Source organism: Diabrotica virgifera, chromosome 8, assembly GCF_917563875.1.
Source record: "Diabrotica virgifera virgifera chromosome 8, PGI_DIABVI_V3a".
Lineage (NCBI taxonomy): Eukaryota > Metazoa > Arthropoda > Insecta > Coleoptera > Chrysomelidae > Diabrotica > Diabrotica virgifera.
The window spans coordinates 58,121,783-58,134,290 of NC_065450.1; the positions used below are offsets into that span (position 1 = coordinate 58,121,783).

The 12,508-nt window shown below is 30.7% G+C and overlaps 1 protein-coding gene across 3 annotated transcripts in view; it reads left to right on the top strand.

Annotated features, from left to right (window-relative positions):
* The window catches only part of LOC126889915 (calexcitin-1), a 132,665-nt gene that overhangs the window by 53,955 nt on the left and 66,202 nt on the right, over positions 1-12,508 (top strand). For all 3 annotated transcript variants that reach the window (XM_050658639.1, XM_050658640.1, XM_050658641.1), the window contains exon 2: positions 8,519-8,591. In XM_050658639.1, the coding sequence (XP_050514596.1) occupies positions 8,519-8,591 (73 nt within the window). The remainder of the gene's footprint in view (positions 1-8,518; positions 8,592-12,508) is intronic.

Consider the following 12,508-nt stretch of genomic DNA (forward strand, 5'->3'; position numbering starts at 1 on the left):
TTGAAGTGGATAATTTTAAAATTCCTAAAATTAGCATATAGAACTATTTTTAAAATAATTGCCTGTACTATACTCTATATGCTATCTTTATTGCCAATATTTTTTGCATGTGGTTTTTTTCTCCCTATTCTTATCGGCCCTTATCTCGTACAAAGAGGGAAATGTTGTTCCAAACATGAATATATCATTCGTATAAAAGTGCTTGTATTGGCTTTACCAGTTGCCAATAAGTCAAGAAATCTATTTATCACAAAAACATTATGCCGCAAAGACGTTTAGAACTAGTGCAGCTCGAGCAATTAGTTCGTTGGATCTAACAAGGCAAAACTCAACAAGAGGTTGCTATGAGGCTAAATGTGTCGCAAAGTGTGATAAGTCGTGCATGGAATCGGTATGTAGCAACTGGATCTGCAACATACAGGCATGGAGGAGGAAGAGAACGATCTACAACTTGTCGGCAAGACCGTTTTGTAGTTCTGACCCAACATTCACGGCTTCCAGAATTAACAGTATCTTCAGGCATGCTACTGGACGAGCGATTTCCAGTCAAACTGTCAGAAGACGGTTACATGCATCCAATTTAAGGGCTAGAGGGCGCGCTACCCATCCACGACTAACTAGGGAGCAGCGTGCATGCAGATATCGCTAGGCGATGGAACACTATCAGTGGAATTTCGAAAATTGGAGGAATTGTCTCTTTACTGACGAGTCCAGATTTCGTTTGTATACGAATGATAACCGAATATTGGTGTGGAGGGAAAGAGGACAGCGTTACAATGAAAATCTGAGAGTCCCAACCACTCTTTTTGGAGGTGGATCCGTTTGCGTGTTTGGAGGCATACGTTTTGACGGTCGCACAGACTTAGTCGTCTTAATTAATGAGACAATGACTGCTACACGATATCAAGACAGAGTCATAGTACCAATAGTTGTTCAATTTTTTGGTGCAATAGGCGAACAATTTGTTCTGATTGATGATAATGCTCGCCCTCACCGTGCGAGAATTGTCAACGAGTGTATAGAAGCTCATGGCATTACAAGAATGGAGTGGCCACGAATGGAGTGGCCACCGTGTTCACCTGATATGAATTGCATTGAACATGTTTGAGCCGAAATGTCTAGGCAACAAAACAGGCTCCTTCAACCGCCCCAAACCTGAGATCAGTTGGCCAATACATTACGCGCGATTTGGGAACGTATACCGCAGCAGTTCATCAATAATTTAATAAGAGGTCTTCCAAATACAGTTAGAGCGCTAAGGCGAAACAGAGGTGGACCCACACACTATTAATTTTTCTTTTCGGGATATTAGAAATTGAGCAGGAATAGAAATTTTAGGTTGTTAATTTTACAATTTTTGTTTATTTTCTATTTTTTTTTTTTTAAGAATTTCTTTCTTTCGGTTCATCTGTATGAAAATAAGAAGTAAAAATAAATATTTATTTATATCACTCCATTTTTCTATTTGACCTTATGAACAAAAAATAAAATACACATTTTCATAATATCCACTTCAATTGTTGAGAAGTGTAATAAGAAATCATAAGTATAGGTAAATTTTGTTCTGACAGGGATTTTTTTCTGTTTTCTATGAATACTTTTAGCCTTCAAAGTTCAACTTACTGACAAGGATAAAAATGTTACCCTTAAAATGTTAACTAGGAAGGGGGTTAAATGAAACAGAATATTAAGTATCTTTAACCTTCCAGCAGTCGCGCAGATTTTCATATACATACGACAGCATAGTCGCCGCGGTCCAAGAAACAGATATTTATTATTCATTGCTTTTGGGAAAATATTATAGGTGTCTTTGATTAATAATCGCACAAATAGTACAAGAAACATATAATAATTTTAATTTTAAACAAAAATTAACTGGTAAATCCCCTCGGTACCTTGACAATTTTTTATGTTTTTTGGGGCGTAGATTTGATTTTTTAAGGGTACCAGGTAAAAAACCAATCAAATAAATTTGTTACTAACAATTTTTAACTAACAATTTTTAACCAATTTGTTACTAACAATTAATTTTAACAAAATGAAAATTGTTCATTTTGAAAAATGAACCAAATGACATTTGGTAAACTTTAATCCGATTGTTAAAACCATAGTCATAACAAATTTCGTAAAAAACAGTTGTAAAATAGGCATTCGGTGGGTCTTTTCCAAGTATTAACTCTGCTTTCACACATGCTATTAACTTTCAAAACCCCCTCATTATAAAGGTAATTGTTTCAGCTTTAAAAAAAGCTTAGCAGTCATTCTTTTCCGCACGCGACTGCAGTTTGCCGAACGACGCGAAGCGGGAGTTCGGCAAGCAGTCGAGTGCGGAAAAGAGACTTTCTGCAAGAGTTAGGAACAATATTTTTTCTAAGAGTCTTTAAAAAATTACCAAATCTTAATCAATTAATTTAATTAATATGAAAACACATACCCAAATTAATTCTTTGACAAGGTTGTCAAAACCAAACTTTCAATATAATTAGTTAGCATGACGACGATGTTGGTTTCCATGACGATGATTCAAAACGACTGTTATTGTCTACCGATTTGACTTTCGAATATTATGTCAAAATAATTTTATTTCATCGAGTTGTCGCGTTAATTTCATTAAAACAGGAACACAATAAGATATATTTGAAATAAATTAGTAAATCATATCTAAATATTAGTTTATTGCATGTATTATAATTACTTTAAGGCCATATTAACATATCTAAATTAACACGCGTGCGGAAAAGTAAAAACCGCGTGCGGAAAAGTAACACGCGTGCGGAAAAGTAACACGCGTGCGGAAAAGTGAAACTTTCTAAACTAAAATGCGTGCGCGAAAGTAGACATTTTTGCAGGCTCGTAGAAAAAATACTTAATGTTTATTAATAAAAACAGCTTGTTAATGAACAGCTAAAGTTATGACAGCTAACACTAAAAAGTTGCAAATTAATTTGTTTATAAGAGATTTAAACAAAATTAGGCTGTAAACTTTAAAAATCTGGTTAATGGAAGTTATATAAAATTCAAAACTAACATTTTAAGTTTTGGTAAATGTTTTGATGTTAATTTTTGATCTAGATAGGGGATTTTAAAAACGCGCTCGAAGCTCGCAGCGAATGCGGGTACGCGCAAACCGCGCTCGTAAATTAATTTAATTTTTTAAATTTAATTCAAAGTTACACGAATAGTTTTAACATCGACTTCCGGTTCTACTTCCCGGCATGTTGGGTTCAGACTTACGAAGTACAATTGCCTGTTTTTGTTATTGTTTTAACTGTTACCTCTACTTAATGATTGTGAATTATTAAAACGGTTCTTCTAGACCAACCACTCATACAATGAGGAGGTTCAGGTTGGAATAAATTCATTATCTCGAAAATGGACGATTCTGGAGATAAATCCCGAAACAGGTCGATTTTTAATTTTAAATTAGGTGTAATTTATTGCCGTTGGTTTGGAAGAAGAACGTCACAACTCAAAAATTGCCATTTTTGAGGTTTACCATCTAACCAACTCTAAATCTTAAACTTAATTATGGGAAAAATTGTCAGAAGTTGCACTCATGTAATTACCGCTAGATGGCGACTTATAACAGTTTGACTTTGTCAAACCCATGCATTACATTTTATGGAAGAGCGTCGCAATATAGTTGTGTTTCAGTTGTTGTGGAAGTTATCATGTGTTTTTGGAGAACAGTGTTACAAGTTAAAAAAGGAACGTATTTTTTTGGGGTTTTGTGTTTAATATTTAATGCAAGACAGTTACATTTCGTCTTAGGTAAGTATTCCTTACAGGATTTGTGCGTTTATACAGAATAATTATGAGCAATACAGTAACATTTCAACAAATTTTGGGAAAAACTGTTACAAACGCTAATTACAGGTAAAAAGGTGAGAACAAGAAAGGTCTATCTATTTAGATTTAAATGATAGTAATGGGTTCTTTAATATTGTAAAAGATTTTACCCCTTATTTTTTCCTTACCAAAATTATAATGAAAACTATCAAATTAAAATTTTAAAACGTCGCTCCTGAAAATTAGAAATTTTCGACTTTTAACAGTGTTCTTCTAAACCAACGATATATTATATCATACTAGTAGAGTCATCTATCTGGTCGTGATGGCATAATGGATGATTTTTAAATGAGAATAGGGGTCGTGTGATAGCTTTTTTGAAAAGTTATTCAATTATCTATTCATTAATATAAACATTAACATAATTATTTATACAGGGTGCCCAAAATTATTTTTTAATTAAATTAATTTACTTGAAACAAACAGAAGAATGTATGTAATTTATTTAATTCGAAATACATTTTATTGTTGTCAGAAAATAGTAAAAAATGCTTATTTGACAAATAAATATTGGGTTCCGCTAAAATTCAGTATTAAAGCTGCTACCCACCTACCTCTTGGCAGTTTGAACATTTAATTTAAGCGAAAAGCAATGTTTATTTTTCAAATAAACCTTTTTTTATTTTTTCTAACAGCAGTAAAATGTATTTTGTATTAAATAAATTACATACATTTTTTCCTTAACAAAATTATAATGATTATTTCATTCATAGGAGATTCTGACCAATAGAAAGCTACAGACATGCAAATTAAGGTGATAATTTTTGATAATCTCCCGTCGTTAAAAATGCCCTTCGTTGCTACGAAAAAATACATTTAGTGGCATTAATGACAAATGTTTTAAAAATTATAAAAGTGATGACTTTCAACCGTCAAATACATATTTATAACAACTGTGTGTTTAATTTCACTAATTGGTACTTACATATATAAATTACAATAAAATTTTGGTTTTGAACAGGTTTATTCATGAAATAATCGCAACAAATTGCACTCGAACTCTAAAATTAATATAGAATTTTTGCCCTCGTGACACTTTGACATAATTTCACTCGCCTTCGGCTCGTAAAATTAATACTGTCAAAGTGTCACTCGGGAAAAATTCAATAATTTTAGAGCTCTTGTGCAATTACTACTGAAAACTAGCACATTAAAATTTTAAAACGTCGCTCCTGAAAATTAGAAATTTTCGACTTGTAACAGTGTTCTTCCAAACCAACAATATATTATATCATACTAGTAGCGTCATCTATCTGGTCGTGATGGCATAATGGATGATTTTTAAATGAGAATATAGGTCGTGTGATAGCTTATTTGAAAAGTTATTCAATTATCTATTCATTTATAAAATATTGTGCAATATAATTATTTATACAGGGTGCCCAAAATAATTTTTTAATTAAATTAGTTGAGACAAAGAGAAGAATGTATGTAATTTATTTAATTCGAAATACATTTTATGGTTGTCAGAAAACAGTAAAAAATGCTTATTTGACAAATAAATGTTGGTTTTCGCTAAAATTCAATATTAAAGCTGCTACCCACCTACCTCTTGGCAGTTTGAACATTTAATTTAAGCGAAAAGCCATGTTTATTTTTCAAATAAACTTTTTTTTTATTTTTTCTGACAGCAGTAAAATGTATTTTGTATTAAATAAATTAGATACATTCTTTTTGTCTCAATTAATTTAATTCAAAAACATTTTTTTGGACACTCTGTATAAATAATTATATTGTTTTACTAAATAGAGAATTATCATTTAAAAATTATTATCATTTAAAAACCCTATTATCATTTAAAAAAATCATCGATTACGTCATCATACCCAGGTAGATGACGTCACTCGTATGATATATTATATGTCAAACAATTTAAAAATAAAAATGGACCTGTTTTGTGATTTATCTCCAAAATCGTCCATTCTCGAAAAAATTTATTCATTCCAACCTAAACGTCCTCACTGTACATATAATTAGAACAACCGGTAAGTTTAACATTTAAAGTTTACGCTCGTATTAGTAGTTATAAAACTGTAGATATTTACTTTACCACATTAATCTGCTTTTAAACTATCACTACAATGCTAAACTAGATAAAATAGATTAGGTTAGTTTTGTAACAAGATCTTGAATATAATGGATGAACTAGGCTTTAATCTGCACACACTACTCTGCTTAAAAATTGTCAATACACTAAATCTAGTAGGTCATCCTCCTAATTATGCGTTAAGTACTGCATTATTAGAATGTTTCTGGTACCTACTGCATTATTTGAATGCTGCTATGAGTAACACAACTATTCTTCGGATCTGGTCCTTTACAATTAGTAACCCCAACTCAAGATGAAGATTATAATTTATACATAAACATCGAAAATTAACCATATTTCTTAGGACCTTATTTTCAAGTCTATTGAAAATTATATTTCTTCTTCAGGGGACAAGCCGAATAGGGTTTGTTTAAAACATTTCTTCAGAGTATTAACCAGGAGATAATTTTTTGCAGAACTTCTTCAGTCCTATATTTTTCATGAATTTTTGTTTTTTTTTTACTTTAAACATATATACAGAGAGAGTCTGTAATTTGGAATAAATTCAATATCTCAAATACTAATTGTTTTTTTTTGAAAATTGCTCAGACCAGTCGATTAGTATTTTAAATTGTCCTTTTTGACACACAGTAATAATGTATACAGGGTGTTCCAATTTAGATATATGACGTCATCGTTGATTTTCTTAAATGGCAACACTCTCATTTTGATAGCTATTTTGATTGGGTGTGTAAAGTTATACATAACTGCAAAATTTCAAATTTTTATTCCCTACCATATACAAGATAATAAAAAATAACAAGTTATGTCTGTAATTTGGAATAAATTCAATGATTCAAATACTATTTGTCTTTTTTTTTGAAAAATGCTTAGACCCGTCGATTAGTATTTCAATTTGTCATGTTTGACATATAATAATAATGTATACAGGGTGTCCCAATTTAGAGATTCGACGTCATCGTTGATTTTCTTAAATGGCAACACTGTTATTTTGATAGATATTTTGATAGCTATTTTGATAGGGTATGTAAATTTATACATAACTGCAAAATTTCAAATTTTTATTCCTTACCATATACAAGATAATACAAAATTACAAAGTAATAAAAAATAAGTAATCAAATAATAATTGAATTTAATTATTTCAATTAAGCAAATGCTCATAATGTTGCCCTCAATTATTGTCAAATGATCAATGGGCAATATTATGAGCATTTGCTTAATTGAAATTATTAAATTTCATTATTATTTTATTACTTGTTTTTCATAACGGTTATTGTTTATTATCTGATAAATGGTAGGTGATAAATAGCTATCAAAATGATAGTGTTGCCATTTAAAAAAATCAACGATGCCGTCATATCTCTAAATTGGGACACCCTGTATACATTATTATTTTATGTCAAAAATGACAATTTGAAATACTAATCGAAGGCTTTGAGCATTATTCAAAAAACAATTAGTATTTGAAATATTGAATTTATTCCAAATTACAGACATAACTTTGTTATTTTTTATTATCTTGTAAATGGTAGAGAATAAAAATTTGATATTTTGCAGTGATGTATAACTTTACACACCCTATCAAAATAGCTATCAAAATGATGGTGTTGCCCTTTAAGAAAATCAACGATGACGTCATATCTCTAAATTGGGACACCCTGTATACATTATTATTGTATATAAAAAGGGAAATTTGAAATACTAATCGACGGGTCTGAGCAATTTTCAAAAAAAAAAGAATTAGTATTTGAGATATTGAATTTATTCCAAATTACAGACTCTCTCTGTATTTGTATTACTTATTTCTACTTCTTGTTTTTCTTCTTCTTCCTTTATTCATATAAGGAATTTTGCTTGTTTCTTTTGAGGTTTTTACTTCTACTGAAATTTGGTATTTGTTTTTTTATGTTTTTTAGGTGTTCCTGTTATTTCCTGCATTGCTTTGTGTATATTAAAGCTATCGTTTTTTATTTGCAGTTTTTCTACTTCTTTAAATTTCTTGGCATTTTTCCTCTGCTAAATATTGGCATCCGTGAACCATAAATTTGTTCCTATAGGATTGGGACCGACTGCTCGGATGTAGAGCTACTCAGTTTACCCCACAACTGACAGGCAGAGTAATTATTAATAATATTCTGTAACTATTTTTCCACAGGATAATAAATTAAGAACTTGTTTTGATCTTTTTTTGGTATGATTACGTTTAGGTTTGTATGTAGCACAAACAGTTTTTTTTAACGACAATAGTAAAATTAAATAACATTTCAAGTAGTTGGAGTTGGTGTTCTTCATAGTAGTTAAATTAAAAATGAGGTAAATGCAGAAATAATCTGAGTTTATTTGTCAAGCCTATTCTTCTTTTCTATAGATAGATACGAGTTGCAAATTCTAGTGGGTTCTTTGATTATTTGGTATTGTTTTCTTCTTGATGACTTTAATCTTTGGCGGTGTTGATTCTTCTGGTAATTTCCAAATAACTACAGCTGAGTTGCTATAATAGAATATAAAAAACATCTGGGCTATTAAAAAAACGTAACAAGTAAAATATTTAATAAACGATTTTTTCTTTATACAAATCTCACTGAATTTTAGTAATTTAGATATTTTCTTTTTCAGGGACCTTTGCGCAACATGCCTATTTCCGAATTTAGAAAAAGGAAACTTCTTTACGTATTTCACGTATTCTTTGGTAAGTGTAATATAATATCATACACAATACTTTAAAATACGCACTACTTATATACACAAAATCTTCTGTAGTTTTGTATATCTTTGATGTAAGGAAGAAAAGTCTTCCCGAGGATCTGAGTATTTGGGTTGAGATTGGGTGGGAGATACATATCTATGGATGCTCCTGTTGGTGTGATTTTCACCGTAACCATCTTGAACGAGGGTTTGTTTCAAAGAAGAAAGCTCAGCGGGTCTACTTGCATTATCGCACAGGTGTATTAATCTAGAGAGAAGTATATTAATTACTGAATTAATTTGTAAATGTGAGGATGAATCAATTTCTACCTCCATCATGAACTGGATACCAGGATGTATACCTACCATTCCGATAGGTTTGAAAAGACTCTAAAGCATCCCTACCGTGGAGCTAAATGACAAATGTATCGTCAATATGCCGAAGCCAGTATGTGAGTTTGAGCATTGGTGTATCCATAAAGATGTTTGCAATTACTGGAGAGAGTGGGAAGCTCATTGGGTGACCATTTATTTTTCTGTAAAATTGATTTTAACAGGTGAATAAAAGCTAAATATTTTCTATATATTGCAGTTTGTACTTCATATTTGTTTTGTTTTTAACGTCAATTTGAAGATTCAGATTATTTATTTTTGGATGTGTTACTGCTTTTCTTAGTCTTTTCTTAAAATAAAACTGTTAAAAGCTGTACCGTTCCTGGTACAGATTTTATTGTGTCATATAAAGAATATATCACGTTAAGTTTCAAAAAACGTTGTGTCATACATATCACTTGGATTTGTCGTTCAATCTGTAGTAATATTAGGACACGCTCTGTATAAAATAATAAAATATATTTACACCTCACTCGAAGTCAATAAGCCAAGTAAATATAAATGGAAATAAAAATATAAATTCAATTGACCGTGGCCGAAGGAGTGCGTGATTTAGGAATAGTTTAAGGTGTATATAAGTAAACTTACCGTAATATTATTATTATTGTAGTTAGTATTTATTAATGTAAAGGCGATTGCGATAGGCCGTTGGGCTAGGTCGCTACTATTGTTGATGGTTATACTCGCAGTTTCAATACCAGTAAATATAATTATAATACAATCATATTAAAGTAGTATTTATTATACATTTAATTAATTAAGGACCAAAGCCACTTAATCACAACTACCAATCATATTGTCACCACACCTATCTGATACCATAAACACTTATTTAAGATTGAGTTTTTCATATAAGGTATTCCTGACGTATAACATGATATTTCATTTCTGTAAAGATAAATGTTACAATGTCGCTATACATTTTTTTGATAAATTTAAAAGAATAGCTATCACGATTGGAAAAGTAGAAATACACATTTCCAGAACAAAAGCGTTTGGGAGATTAAGAGATGATTATCAGCTTTTACGACGGGTGGCAAAATTGGAACATCGACGTTTTCCAACTACGGATAATGCAGAAAATCGAGACACGAAACCGTAAGAGTGAATTGGCCTTTATCTGCAAGAGTTATGTAACTTTGCTACACTTCAAAGAGTATATCTACCGCGAAAGAGATAAACTTGTATCTTTTTCAGCGAGAGAACAATGTATGTAAACCGAAAATACCTAAACAAAAGAAAAAGTTTTATATTTACATTAGAGATCTAACATTAATTACTGTTAGTAATAACTGAAGCACTTCATTTCAAAAGCAGAGTGATGTTAATAAATTTGATTCATAAAAACATTTTTAAAAATGAGCTTTTAGAATGGAATAGAATGGAATTATAAATGAAACGACGAAACCCAAAAGACTCCATTTGCAAACAAATAAATATTTAAAAATAAAATCTTTGGATTTCTTAATTCGGAAACAGATTCTCTCTTATACCTATTACCCATCCTTCTAAAATATCCAAGGAATATAGGGTGATGAATGCAGAGACATGGGGAGTCTATATGGTTGCACTCCACAGCACATCAATTCAACGGGGCAAAGATCAACAAATTTCAGATTTGTATTATAACTATTATATTATAAGAATTATAACTATTCAGAATTATAACTATTTAGGGACAAATATTAGTGAAACAAACGATTATACCAAAGAAATCCGAATTAGAATAGAAAAGGCTAGAAGTGCATTAACTAATATGCAACAAATATTATGTAGTAGAGACCTCAGCTTAAATCTTAGAAATCGAGTACTAAAATGTTATGTATTTTCTGTTCTTTGGTATGGTGTGGAGACATGGACTCTCAATAAACAATGCCTCAATAGATTGGAAGCATTTGAGATGTGGACGTATCGAAGAATGCTGAGAATCTCCTGTGCAGACAGAAAAACCAATGAGGAAGTACTAAGGAATATACAGAACAGCAGGGAGATACTGGATTCCATCAAAATAAGAAAACTTCAATACTTGGGTCATATAATATGTGGTGACAGATATAAACTCCTAAAATTAATTATGCAGGGAAATATTCAAGGAAGGCGCAGCATAGGTAGGAGAAAAATGTCCTGGATGAGAAATCTCAGAGAATGGTTTGGATGCAGCTCAAGTGAACTCTTTCGGGCTGTAGTGTCAAAAGTGAGAATAGCAATGATGATTGCCAACCTTCGTCGCGGAGATGGCCCGTAAAGAAGAAGAAAAATAGAAATATGCTTTATTGTCATGGAAAATTGAACAATTTTATCGACAAAGCTTATAAAAAGTCAAGCAAACAAAACAATAACAATTGTTTATTAATACAATAATAACTAAAAAATTATAATAATAAACTTAAACAGAAAGAATCAATTGCAAAATTTAAAAATTTAAATGAATTGCAAATTGCATAGTCTACCTAGTAATTAATAAATTTAAAAGTTAAGCTGCTGCATATAACACCCAATTATAGATAAAAAATAATAAAAATACTACTTGTGCAAAGGGTACTCTAATTTCTTAGTTATTGATTATGAAAATCTTCTACTAAATAATATGGTCTTCCAGATAGATAGGTTTTTGTCAGTTTACGGAATTTGGGGAAATATGCTACAGATTTAAGTTGAATAGGGAGATTTTTGTAAAGTCACGACAAAGGGGATCTGTTATACAACAGATAAACTTTTTTTCAATTTTATTAAAATCTGTAACAAGGATATTGTGACAGTGAGAGTGCTTTTATACACTTTAGAATGTACAAAAAATTATTAAAACAAATAAATAAACTTCGTAAAGCGATGATTGTTAAAAATTGAAATATAAAAAAATAATAAATAAATAATAAAATGTTGTTTTGAGTATTGAGTAAGCTTTAAAGGATGATTTGAAAGCATACAAATTTTAGAAATAGAATTAAATCGGAAAAAAAGATGAATATACACACACCGGCAAAATTAGCCGAACACCTTAAAAATGGGACATGTTTGATGTCTTGAATTTCCTAAATTACTGGTCCGATTTGAGTGATTCTTTTAGTATGTTATAGCCTTATTATTTAAGAATATCGTTGTAATAATACTGTTGCTAGACAGGTAAATATCATTTTATACCGGGTGTACCAATCATACTGTGTTTTTTTCTTAAAGTTTGGAACACCCTGTGGAATATTCTAACATATGTAAAATATTAAAATTAATATTCGATTATAGACTTTGGCTTTCTTAACATTTTCCTTTTTGATTCATTTACTTATGTGAGATAATAAAAAAGTTATGTGCGTTAACAAATATCCATGTTTTTCATCAATAAATCCTCATAGTAGGGGAGGAAAGTATACTAAATTTGCAGTTACTCGAGCGCTATGGGGACCTATTGGATTGTGAAGAGTATGTGCTAAAATCAGAAAAAGGTTAAGTTCAGTTTTCCATTAAGTGGGGGACTTTTCATTTTTTAATTTAATTTTCCATTTGAAACAGTCATTTTTCTCCGTTATAGCG